At 53.2% G+C, this 13100-nt stretch overlaps 1 protein-coding gene across 2 annotated transcripts; it reads right to left on the bottom strand.

Annotated features, from left to right (window-relative positions):
• Nucleotides 1-1711: 1711 nt before the first annotated feature.
• On the bottom strand, nt 1712-13097 carry RNF146 (ring finger protein 146). 2 transcript variants are annotated; one of them, XM_074167938.1, is made up of 3 exons: nt 13028-13097; nt 6894-7047; nt 1712-3391 (listed from the first exon to the last, which is right to left on the bottom strand). In XM_074167938.1, the coding sequence occupies exon 3, from the start codon at nt 3388-3390 to the stop codon at nt 2359-2361; it is 1032 nt and encodes a 343-aa protein (XP_074024039.1). In that variant the 5' UTR covers nt 3391; nt 6894-7047; nt 13028-13097; the 3' UTR covers nt 1712-2358. The 2 variants fall into 2 exon arrangements, with proteins under 2 accessions (XP_074024039.1, XP_074024040.1); XM_074167939.1 differs by lacking the exon at nt 6894-7047 and having other exon boundaries at nt 1718-3391; nt 13028-13083.
• Nucleotides 13098-13100: the final 3 nt, after the last annotated feature.

The raw sequence follows: 13100 nt of genomic DNA, 5'->3' as shown, positions 1-13100 counted from the left end.
TCACGCTGTGAAATACCCAGCCCGGCCCCCCCCCCCCCCGGGGGGGGTGAGAACCAACAGGGAGAGAGATGTATAAAACATATATCTTAACGGGGGTGTGGGTTCTGTGCCAGGTGTTTCAGGGGTGGATCCTGGTGATGATCTTTTTTAGCGTTTGAGATATTTCCTCCTATTTGCTGCCGGCAGGATCTCCCTTCCCGGCGGGCTGTGCCGGCTGCTCCGGCCGAGCGCTTGGGGCACAGCGAGGTTTTCTCCCGTTGACCCGGGATTCCTGCGTCTGTGGTTATCTGTTCTCCTGGAAACAAAGAGACGCGGTAGATTTTATAGGATTTTAATTTGCCTTTTCCTTTCCATTCTGCTCCACGGGGCCTTTCTCCAGCCAGGCTGTACAAGTTTAAGAATCCCTTCCTGCAGGGCATTCCAGCCGCCACACACGGCAGCGTGGCCGCGGCCACCACTGACCCCTCTCCCGCTGAAGGCAAGGGCTTAAATGCTTTAATACAAGGTGGGAGTTACCGGTCACCGCCTTTTCCTGGCTGGGTCAGGGCAGTGCATTTGCCGCACCGACGCTGGGCTGTTGAGCTCTCCCCAGCCCTATTTTAACTCATTTTTAGCACTTCCCAGGTGCCGTCGGCCAAAGGAGCCACGGGCAGCACCCGGAGCCTTCCCCTGACCAGACCGGGGATGATCGCTCACTGACGGAATTACCTGTAGACTCCTTGGACCGAAAGTCCCAAAATGAAGCGTGGAACCAGTCAGGTCCTTGCTCTCTCCCACAGCACGTGCCCTCACCTGGAGCAGAGGATGTGCCTGTGGCAGGAGGGTTCTTCCTCCGGGTCCCCGCAGCACAAAGCCAGGCTCCGACAGAGCCCCCGGGCGCCGACTCGGGGAAATACAGCAGTGGCAACTGGTAACAGAAGAAAAAATATTCCATCCTCTTCCCTTCTCAAGTGCACGCTACCGGCTTTGCCCAAGATTGGACACATCAGCCCAGATTACAGCAAGGAAAACATTTTAGAAGTTTAAGTCTACCATCTTTAAAAACCAGCCCATTTAATTCCTTTCAGAGGGTTGTTTGCTGCAGCGCCTTCTGGCTGGGGAGAGGCAGCGCTTGTGTATCGGCCCCTGTCCCTTCCTGGTCAGGGAAACGGACTGAGAACCGGAGTGTAATTAGCTTTATTTTAAAGACTGAGTCCAGAATCGGCTGACTTAAAAGCAGAACGAAATAAACCGACTGCCCTAGCCCGAGGAGCCGAGCTGCTGGAGAGGCGGTTCCTGACCGTCTCTAACGCCCAGAAATCAGTTTGCAGGAACGGGGCCGATCCAGGAGATGCGTTTCCGACAGAAGCACGATGCCGCCTTCCCTGTGCTGCCCGTTGTGCTGCGGAGACCAGAGAGGCAGCCACAGAGCCTCGGCCTCCCTGCTCTTCCTTACAGGGTCACCTTTGGTAACGCTCGCTCTCCTGTCAACGTTTCTGCTGTTAAACGGCCCTCCGTACGGTACTTCTGCCCACCATAAGCCACGCGCCTTCATCGGCCCTTCCCCTGCGAGCACTAAACCTGCAAATCGGGGCTCTCCAGCAGGAAGAGAGACTCGGACAGTGCTGGGTCCGGGAGATCCCGCTGGGAGCCAGCACCCCCCTTAAGCCGTTTGATGACGGGTTTCTCTGAAGTTCCTCCAGCGAGGCTCAGTTACACCGGAGGCACAGCTAAGATTGTTACTGATAAAATGTAGTTTTATTAAATTATAAATTCCGTAACAAAAACGAGACAGATCAAGAAAGACCTCAAAAAACAAACCTACAAGGACTAGATGGCAAAGCCAGTGAAAACGCCACGAAGGGTGGAAAGGTAAGAATTCGCAACGAAAGTTACCAGCGTTTTTACATTTCCATTGCGGGGAGGGAAATGATTGCTCGTCTAGTAAAAACACAGTTTAACTCCAAACTCACATCTAGTTTCTCACATTAAATTAAGCACCCCGCTCACACCCGGCACCGCTCCCGCCTCGTTAGTGTTCTGTTCCTCCATGGATCCATGCAGAAAGGAGTAAGACACGGAACGGGACAGTCGGGGTGGTACAGCAGATATACATTGGCCAGAAAGGGAGCGAGTCGCCCCCGGGGGGAAAATGCTACAAAAGAAACACGAGACATTTCCAGGGAAACCGGGTATTGCTGAGCAGCTCCCAAACCGTTCCCGGGACAACCCGGTTTCCTGCAGTCGGAGTCTTCCAGCCCAGACGTGGAAGTTAAAGAGGCTGGAGTTAAACAGCCCAAATCTGCCTCTCCCCCTCCCCGCCCCCGGACAGAGACCCTACAGGAACGGGGCTGAGTTTTTATTCTCATGGCTCTAGATTCAAACCTCGGTGACCGTGCACTGTCCGTCCGGCCTTCTGGACCTGGCCACCCCGGCCACCGCTCCGTCCGCCCCCGACTGGCCTCCGCTGGCCTCCCAGTGTCTCTGCGGGGCGGGGGCCGGGCGCTGCTGGGGGGCAGGCACCTCCTCCCCGTCGCTGCTGCCGTCCCACTCCGTCTCCTCCAGCGAGGTGTCGGGGGCTGCCGCCCGGCCCGAGGACGACGACTCCTGGTCTTCTTCTCCCTCTCCCCGGTGGCTCCTCTCGGCCACGCTCTCTCCGTTGATCTGTAAGTGGGCGAAAGAGTTCTCCAGAGAGTCGCTGGCCTCGGGGGACGGCGTGGAAGGGCTCCCCAGCTGAGCGCCCGGTGACGGCAGGGGCCTGGCGGGGACGGTGGCCGGGGCCTGGCCAGCGGTGGCCCCCGGGGCCGGGCTGCTGTCCGCCCCGTCAGCCGAGCTCTCTCGGGCCAGGGTGACGGCCTCACAGTCCAGCCTCAGCCCGGCCACCCCCTTCTTTGGGATATCTATGATGTCCCGTTTTATTTTCCTGCGCCGTCCGTGCTCGTTCCTCCTGTACTGAACCATATTTTCGAGATCCGCTACGTATAAAAACCCAGCGATGAGCATCTCGGTGCTCTTTTTACCCTTGGAAAAGGCATCTTCCAGCTCTCTGCTGGTGCGTTCGTCGTACTGCCACCAGCCGTTCCTGCCTTCGTAGTACCAGGCGTATTCCCCGTTGCCTCTGCTGGCCGCTTTCAGTTCTTCGGGCGACAGCAAGGTCGGCTTGTCGAGGAAATCCTCGGGGATCTCCTGGCGGCAGAGCGCGCAGCGTTTCCCCAGCCAGGAGGCTCCCTTGACGCAGAGGTAGCAGAAGACGTGCTTGCAGGGCAGGCTGACGGGGTGGACGCAGGTCTGGAGGCAGATGGCACACTCGGGGACGGCCAGGGAAGGGGCGGGGGTGGCGCAGGACTCGTTGGCCTTGCGGTTGGCGGGCAGCATGTTGATGGAGTGGTCGATTTCCCCACAGCCGGCCATCCTGCGGAGGGACAGAGATTCACATCAGTTTATGGGGTCGGAGCTGCTGACCTTAAACTAAGGCCTGGCCTCATTTCTGAGGCTCAGCTCAAAGACGGCAACAGGTTATCACGGAGCCGACACCGAACCGAGCACTGGGAGGGTTTCTTTTGCCAATCACCAACCTTTCTCCGTTTCATTTTCACGCCAAGTTAGAAAACCAAGCGTGGCCTTTCCTCTGCTCTCTCTGAAGTGCTGATAATTAACAAACCTCCCACCAGCCACTCACTTGGGAGCCGCCTCCGGAAACGGAAAGCGGCTGTGATTCTCTCCTCAAGAGGTGATGCAGCTGCAAACACCCAGCTCAGACCAGTCTCTCCTCCAGGACTGGGGATGTTTGGTGAGGGATTGCACCGTATAAATGAAGCTGCAACTGCGAATCCAGGGAGGTACTTCCCTCCTCACGTCTTAGTTGCTTTTTGGGGAAATAAGTGAGGGAGTGAAGCTTTGAGTTTATATTAAGTCAAAGACTGACATTAGAACTTCTCTTAAGCCATTTGTGAAAAAAGTAATCATTTGCGTGGACAAACCCTCCGATTTTCTCACTCGTTCATTTTTTAACTTGGTCTTCCAGCACCTCCGGAGAGGTCTCCGGTGGAGTATCCCCATCACCACCACACACCATCCCTCGCACTGGGCTCAGAACCACAACGGGGCTGCAGAAACAACCAGATTCGGAAACTAAAATGGCTTTTTCATAAGACACGCTGGATTTTTTCCCTGAACACCAGACGGTCCAGCTGGGGGCAGCCCGGCAGGAGGAGCAGTGTCACAGCAGACACACCACCACCAGCCTCTGCCTCCTCTGGCCATACCTCACTTCTGTCATTAAAAACCATTTTTGTAGCAACTGTAAGAGAGCAGGGAACGCAAAACTGTGTGGATTTGGCACTGCGTGGGATTTCAGCAGTTGAAAAATTCTAGCCTAAATATGCAAATGCCTCGTCGACTGCGTTTTTGCCATGGCAATCTTCCACAGCCTGCTCCACGGCAATTCTCCTTTTATGTTCCTGTTTATTAGCAAGGAGGAGAACGGGCTCTGGGGGATAGGCCCTAAAAAGGTACCTTTTTGACTTAAATCCCCAAGGGACTCTGCAGCACGGGGCGGATATTGGGCAAAACAGCCTTTCAGTGAAACGGGTCCTTGTGGCACAAGCAGCCGGGAACAGCTCGTACAGAACTGCCACGGGCACGTGGGCCGACAGGGACCTTTGGAGAGTCCCATCCCCTGCTCCCCACAGGGATGGAGGTGCCAGAGCCCCCCCGGGTCCCCTGTGTGTGTTACGCACATCGCCAGCACTGTGCTGCCTCCAGAGAAAACACCTGGTGATACTGTAAAAGCCCTCACTGCTTTAAACACCTGATGAATGTGTGCCAAGATTAAATAAAATAAAAAAGATTTTTGCTTTAGTACCTGTATTTACCTTTACAATAAGGTATAAAGTGCTATTTACTCAAAAATGTGTTTCTGTCTGCTGGCTCTTCCCTTCTAGCACTGTCATTTCTTCTCCAAAGACCAATGCCTCTTTAATCCCATTTTTTATCAAATCATTCTCTTAAAAGCTCTTCTGCTCAAATATTTTTTCCTGAAGTAGCACATAATTGTATCTACCTCTGTTTCAGTTTCGTATCTGAATTTCTTTCCCCGGGATTAAAGACAAATCTGCCCGGTAGTTCTGCGATCAGCGTTTCAGAGCCAGGCACCGCATTCCCCACTGCCCAGGAACTGCCTTTTTCCAAGACCCACGCTCTCCCTGCTGGGAACAGGCTGCTCTCCGGGAACCTCACGCTTCTGAGGCTGCACAGCATTTTACACCGAAACTAGGGCTTTATAACGAGAAACTCATCAGAAAAAGGGGGAAGAAAAGCTACTGGTACTCCAGAATACCCACAAATACAACCCAACCAGCATCTCACAACAAGAGCTCCAAGAGAAATCCATGGATTGAATGATTTGTGCTAACCGCGGCTGGGGTAAAGGATCTGAATTCTCAAGGGCTCCCACAATGAGACACAACTGGGCAAAAAAGCCCAGCAACGGAGATTTTTACTTCCAAGATAGTTTTACAAAAGGCTGCTTCTCCCTGAATACACTTGACAAGGTTCTACTTTTCAGAGTCAAAGATGAAAAGCACCTGCAGATGAGTAACTGGGATACCAGTCACGTATCTTAATTAAGATTTTGGAGGAGATGAAAATGCAATGCCGGGATTACAAATGCAATGCATTTTGACAAGTCACGTTCTGATCCCGGGAGGTAACTTGCAGGAAACTAAGAAGCAGAGTGAAAGTTCTCACCTGTTGAGTGACTGTGCTCAACAGGTCACCCCTTCCTTTGAGGGCTCTTTGACCCCTCACGACACCAGGACAATAATGCAGGGTGTGAAGAGAAAGGAGTAAACGCCTTCTCTTGACATTCCTGTGTGATTTTTAATGACGTGGAGGAAGATGGGATGTGTAAGATGAATGCAGCTGGAGGAATCAACCCTCGTCTCCGAGCAAGCGCTACCCAGACACCTCAGACTCCTAAGAGAGAAGCACAACTGCTCCTGCCCGGGCCCCGAGCCCAGCACTACTGCCGTTTGGATCCAACTGATGCTGTCTCACTCTGTATTTTTAAAGGAAGATCCTAATTAATCCTTTTTTTGTTTACCTTTGTAAATATCAAGTCCAGGCCACAGAGCGTGTTTCTAAGCTGGTACGAGGACGTACAGGTAGATTTTTATTGAGGGAATCCTTCAGAAAGGGGGAAAGACCTCGAGGGCTGCTGTTGTGCTGCGGTATGGCTGGGGGGGCACCTTCACTGCAACTGCGTGGTACCAAGAACTAACCAAAACTGACCGCAGAATATTTTCCTCAAATTGAAGAGCAGTATTTTTATGATCAGGTTTAATCCAAGCAGGCTCCATGTGAGAAGCGTTATCAAACAGTAAAGCTCTGGTTTTTGGAGGGTTGGGTTCCCTTAAGTCACTTGAAGGCAACAGGGAAAATGACATTATTGACTAGCGAGGCTAAAAATTAATCAAACTCAAGGACAAGCTCTAAAAATAATTTTATCTGAAGTATTTAGATCCTCAGTTCAGGTATAAATAAGGGATCTGAACACTGCATTTTAACAGAAATACAGCCTAAAGCCAACAACAAAGGAACTAGTCCACAGCCTTGCCAGATCCCACCTCTCTATTATCCTTTTGTGCTTGGTTTTGTATTTTTAATACTAAAACATATATTTAATTTGTAAGCTCAGGATGCACAGCGCAGAGCGCCTCCATCAACACACACAGTATGGGAGAGGTGATGTATAAGAACTGTATGAAAAGACCCCGGGCCTTCTAGGACTCTGTTGAAGAAAACAAATTCCCACAAAACCACCTCAAAACTGCAATTTTTCAAACTCCAGCTGCGACGGGGCAGCCTGTGAAGGAGCTGACACACGTAAGTCCATTAAGAAAGCAAGAGCTTACTTTTTCTGAGGAATCCTACTGGAGCACGCCCTGAGTGAGGTGTCCCCTCCTCAGCTGTCCCCGGCTGGGGTGGCAGGTCCCCGCTCCCGGGGCCGGCTCATTCCTCACTGCTCCTGCCCGGGGACATGCCGTGGCCTTTCAGCTTCTCCGCAAACTGATGGAAAGCAAATAAAATCAGCGTTACGGTGCTGTCCGTGGGGATGAGCCAGCAGAACAGGACACCACGGTCCTCTCACAGAAAAGCAATTACCGTGCTCTCATTTACCTGATGCTGTTTGCACTAAAAATACCATCACACTTCTCCCTTGCTTTTTGCAACAACCAGTTTAAGCCCATGGTTTTGATGTTAATTATTTTGATGTCCGACTTAAGCAAATTATCTTTTTCTAAAGTGTTATAAAAGGCAATTATCTTTAACTGTAATAAGTTAATGGCTCGCGTCCATAAAGCCACCACGTACACAAAGAGAGGAGCACGTCACACATGTGCAAATTAAACCTCTAATAAATGACTCCGTACATTCAGAGAGTTAAAAAAGCTGCAACGCCTTCCTAAACCCGTCCCTACCACATCCTTCCAAGGGACCACCTGGGCTTGTGTCCCGTCTCTGAACAGGGGCAGGAGTCGGGTGCTTGAGGAGAGAAGGGTGCAGACACTGATGTCCCCTGCTCCTCTCCCTATTTCCAGGGGTCTGTAGCTCGGAGCCCGGTGCCCTCCTTCCCCTTTTCACTCATTCATTTCAGCAATGAACCTCAGAACCCTTCAGCACTTTTTTTCCTCTATAAATCTACACATGTATGTCCTCACAGCAGCTTCTGAACAAGCTCTGTGACCTGGATTTGGTGCTTAGCAAGGTAAACAAAAAATGAATAAAAAAAGGTTAATTAGGATCTTCCTTTATTTCTTTAGAAAGTGCTGAAGGGCTCCGAGGTTCACTCGTGGAATGAATGCATGTGGTCTCTGAAAAAGAGGACAAGGATGCAACTCGAGGCCAGCAGGTAACGTCAGCCACAACACATTCTGTATGTGTGTCCCTGACCAGGACCTCAGTGAAGTCATCGCACAAATACCTCATCACCACTGGAAACCAGTGTCTAACAATACCTCACACAGTCACAGAATGATGTGGGGTTGGAAGGGACCTCTGGAGATCATCCACTCCAACCCCCTGCCAGAGCAGGGCCACCCAGAGCAGGTCCCACAGGAACATGTCCAGGCGGGTTTGGAATGTCTCCAGAGACAGAGACTCCACCACCTCTCTGGGCAGCCTCTTCCAGGGCTCTGCCACCCTCACAGGAAAGGAGTTTCTCCTCATGTTTAGATGGAACTTCCTATGTTCAGGTTTCTGCACATTACCTCTTGTCCTGTCCCTGGGCACCACTGAAAAAAGACCGGCCCCATCCTCCTGACACCCACCCTTTGAGTATTTATAGGCGTTGATCAGATCCCCCCTCAGCCTTCTCTTCTCCAGACTAAAAAGACCCAAGTCCCTCAGCCTTTCCTCATCAGAGAGATGCTCCAGGCCCCTCATCATCTTTGTAGCCCTTTGCTGGACCCTCTCCAGCAGTTCCCTGTCCTTCTGGAACTGGGGAGCCCAGAACTGGACACAGTGCTCCAGATGGGGCCTCCCCAGGGCAGAGCACAGGGGGAGGATGACCTCCCTCCACCTGCTGGCCACACTCTTCCCGATGCACCCCCAGGATGCCATTGGCCTTCTTGGCCACAAGGGCACATTGCTGGCTCCTGGTCATCCTGTTGTCCACCAGGCCTAACCTGAATAACTCTACAGTAGGGAGGTAGGGACTTGCAAGCTCAGAGAAGATGGTGACCATCAGGATTCCACCGTCGCATTCCCACACCCCAACCAGGAGGGTCTTGCCCTCAAAGAACCCCCCTGAGATCCAGAGTACTGGGGACTCCTCGGGGAACAGGCCCATGAGCCACAGGGTTCTGTCTGCCCTCGGGGCTGCGGCTTTTCAACACGATTCTGAAGCATTTTGAACCACCATCTCCATTTGCTGCAAAACACAGGAACGATGTGGGGCAGACCCGAGAATGTCACAGCTTAGATTCCAATTTGAAATCTGAAAATTTGAAATTTGAAGAACTGAAAGGAATCATTTCAGTATAAATTCAGTGCAGATCAGAGTCCAGTCAAGGAGTGGTCAGTCCCTGAAAGAACCCGGAGCGGTCAGTGTTTCAGCGTTCCGTGCTACAGTCCTTCAGCAAATGACCGGCCATTTATCATTAGTAACAGAGTGAAATGTTGACGACTCCAGCATCGGGCACATTACTCAAGTGTGTTATTTTCTTTATAGCCGAGCTCCACATAACGTTCTGCGCAGCTATTTTTATAAAAAGCTCCTAAGGAAAACGGCAAACATTAACGAGCCTTTCCCCACCTTTCCTCCCTGCCTCCTTCCCGCAGCTGTCCCTCTCCTCACACATCACTCCAAGAGCCGCAACCCCACGGTGATTCTGGCTCTGCCAAGCTCCTGGGAGACGATGCCCTGTTTGCCGTGCTCAGAGGGAACGCGGGGTGGGGGGTGCTCAGCCCTTCAGCCGCGTCCTGCTCCCGCTGCAGGGACCACCCCAAGCCCTGTGTCTCCCCCGCTCCCACATCACAGCCCCAGATGTTCTCTGGAGACGGGAGGAAAAAGGTTGGGTCAGTTCCGCCAGATTTCTTCGGAAATAAAAAAAATGCAGGCACATCTTCCAGGTATGCAATTATATCTGGGAGAATCCAATTAGGGCAGAATTATAGGATGGTGGTAGGGCAACTTTCTCACTGCTGCATAGCTCTCGAAAAGAACTAGTTCACGCGCTGACTCCAGGTAACCTCTACGCTTCACGGCGTTGTTATTTATTTAATGAGCCAGTCCTGAAAATTTTACTGAACGGGATAAAAGACACTTGTGGTCACTTACACCCCCCGCCCTTTCCCAGAGGACGGTGACTCCCTTAAAGCCAAGTGGGTGAGGGCCTTGTTCTACGCTTTGCAATTCATCTTCCCTGCTAGAAAAGCAGGCGGCACGAGGAGTTGCGTTATTGCAGCGACCCGAGGTACCACGCACCACATCCACGCACCCTCTCACACACCGATTTTGGCACTCTCACTCGAGATGCAACAGAGAAATGCCAACCCCACCGATGAGGAGCGGGAGTGTAAATCGGGCAGCGTCCCCTCCCCGGCTGAGCCCCAGCCAGCCTTTAACTGCTCTCTGTCCCCTCGGAGGGACGCTCACAGGGAGAAGCCACCTCCGCTTCTCCCACCCAGCCTGAAGATGTGGAAGTAGTGGAGGTCCTACCAGAGTGACTTCCCAAAATCTATTGCAGGTTCTCCCAAAGAAAAATTTCAAGCTTTAACTAGACCCAGGTGGAATGAAGCAATTTCTCGTTAGTTGAGTCAGCTGTGCCCCTTGGATCCCCAGTAAACCATCAGACCCAACATGGTTTTTTCCACTTTTCTATTTCTTTGGAAAAAAACCAGCAACAATAATAAAAAAAAATATCCCAGAAATGTACTTATTTAAGAAGCCAGCTCCTAAACGATGACGAAGTTACCTACAGTCTTAAGAAGTCATTTCTGCAAGTAAAAGCTTGGCTTTTAAAACAAACAAGCACAAATCATTGGTGAACTCAATGAACGCCAGCTCCGAACTGAACCAGCCGGAGAGGCTGGAGTCCTGCCTCGAACGAGAGATGATCTCACACATTCTGCAACTCTCTACAGACTACTCTAAAATAGCTATCACAAATTCAGCATTTCCCCCCGCCCATAAGTTGACAACTCAACACCTAGAGCATCACTTCAATACAGTAAATGCTCTTCTGTAATTAAAACACTTGGATTTTTCCATCAAGCTCCCGAAATCGTAACTCAATTATTGAGGGGGCAGGAGGGAAAAAAGCATCCTGGATTTCTGCCCTTCCCTACAAGGCACCCCAAAGCCAACGCTGGTGGAAAAATGAGGGAAAGGGGGCTGGGATTTTAAATGGGAAAATCCCTCTGCTGTCCATACAGCATGGGCTCCGGGGACTGAGCCTGTCGGGGATTTTATTAAACGGCTCTCCGGCACCGGGCAGCACCACAGATAAATAACCTCGCTCTTCCCTGTCACCGGCTGCTCTGCATCTGTTTCTTAAACTCAGAATATCTTCAGGATTCTTTAGTTGCGATGAGGCTTCAAGCTGCCTGTCACTCCTTGTCCTGTGCTATTACACATTAATGAAAACGCCCAACCCTTTGATGCCCGTTTGGGACTGAAGCACAGAAGAGTCAACCATTTCAGCACGGAACCGCCGCCGATTTATTCAAAATGAGGTTCCTCTCCTGCACTACAACTAGAGCACTGAAACTGAATTTGGAGCATATGCCCTATTTTAATTTACTTAACAGAGTAAAATGTTGTTTTTTCACTCAAATAAAATTATATTGTGTGGAAAGCGAAGCAGAAACTGGTTCATCTGAAGCTATGTTAAAAACAGAAAGTAAGTACGGGAACACCTCTTCTTATCTATAGACTTGATTAGCGTGCACACAGAAGAGAGAAGGAAAAAAAAAAATCAGTTTTAACCAAAAGATTTCTCCCGCAACAATTCCAGGAGTCTGCTGTTCAATAGGCTTTAAAAACACTGCACTTCCAGCTCCCTAAATAAACGAATACCCAATTAGATCTAAATTGATGCAGTATATTTTGAGGGAAATACGAAGACCAGAACTTTTTGTTCCGCCGGGTACAGACTCTGCATTACAGCAACTGAAACAACTGGGACTTTGAGCGGCTCGGGAGGAAACCGCAGCATCCACCACACGAGGCGACACAGCACGTTCTTGCAAACGGCCGATATTTCAGATTCACTCAAAATGACCAAATCAATATCCAGGCTTCGCTGTGTCCTCACGGTAATTTCTGGCAGAGCGTTCCCAGCGCTGCTGTAGGAAGGAGCTGTGCATGGCCCGCTCTCCCCAGAGCCAAACGCTACAAAACCCCGTATTTTTAGCATTAGAAACGTGCCCGGAGCGGAGCCGGGGGGCTGCTGCTCCCTGCGGGCGCCCCCACACACCCGCACCCCCCGGGAACAACCCCCCACACCACCGACAAGCGACTCCGGGGGTTAAAACCCCACGCTTGATATTTGGGTTTAACTATGTCACCACTCTGATTATCCTCTTTTGGTAGAAAAAAAATCATATTTGGGGAACTGTTGTAGCTGATTGTTGAGGGGCGGCCGTACGTACGGCACCGAGCGCCGGGCCCGCTCCCGCGCCCCGTTTCACCGCTCCCAAGGGGGGGCGATCCCAGCGCCGGGGCCCGGGCACAAAGGAACAAAAGCCCTTCCGTGAACAACCGCCACCGGTCACTCCTCTCGCCGTGCTCGGTGCTGCCCGCAGGATGCCGGGCCGGCGCCGCTCCCAAGGGACATTCGGAACGGCGGGTGACAACCCGCGGGGACGGGGGTTCTTTTGGGGAGGGGGGGGAGTGTGCCAGAGCCCCCGCCCTGCACCCGTTTCCCCGGGGTGGGGGGGCTCGGCCGCAGCCGCCGCCCCGGGCCCATTTCACACAAGGAAACCGGGAGATGCTGGCCCCGACCCCTCCCCGGGAAGCGAACCCCCGCCACCGGAGAGCCCCGGCCCGGCGGGAGGGACCTGCCGGCTCTCACCGGAGCCCTCCCTCCCGGCACGGCGGGGGGCGGGCCTGCCCTGCCCGGCGGGGGCAGCGGGGGCGGCCGCCATCGCCCTGCGCCGCCGCGGCCCCGGCACGTGACCCCGCGGGCGGGGCGGTGGGTGATTCCCCCCCCCGGCCCCGTCACCTCCCGCCGCCGCCAAAACACTAACGGGCACAGGCCGCCCGCCCCTCAGCGCAGCCGGGGCACCGCGGCAGGACCGCTCCCCTCCCGGCCGCCGGCCTTTTGTTCGGGTCGCCCGCCCGTGCGGTGAGGCCTCGGCTCGCCGCCGGCGGAGCAGGAGGAGAAGGAGAAGGGGAGGGGGCAGCCCCGGGCGCTGCTGGAGCGGCCGCTGGTGGTGGTGGTGGTGGCGGCGGCGGCGGCGACCGCCGCCGCCTCCTCCTCCTCCTCCTCCTCCCGTCCTCCCCACCCCGGCGGCGGCGCGGTGCCCGTCGCTCGGCACTCACCCGCCGGCCCGCTCCGCTCCGTTCCGCCTGCCGCCGCCGCCTCCTCCGGCCCGGCCGCCGGGACAGCGGGACG

This window comes from Numenius arquata, chromosome 2 (assembly GCF_964106895.1).
Source record: "Numenius arquata chromosome 2, bNumArq3.hap1.1, whole genome shotgun sequence".
Lineage (NCBI taxonomy): Eukaryota > Metazoa > Chordata > Aves > Charadriiformes > Scolopacidae > Numenius > Numenius arquata.
The sequence above is the reverse complement of the archived record's forward strand: the minus strand, read 5'-3'. Positions and strand labels throughout refer to the sequence as shown.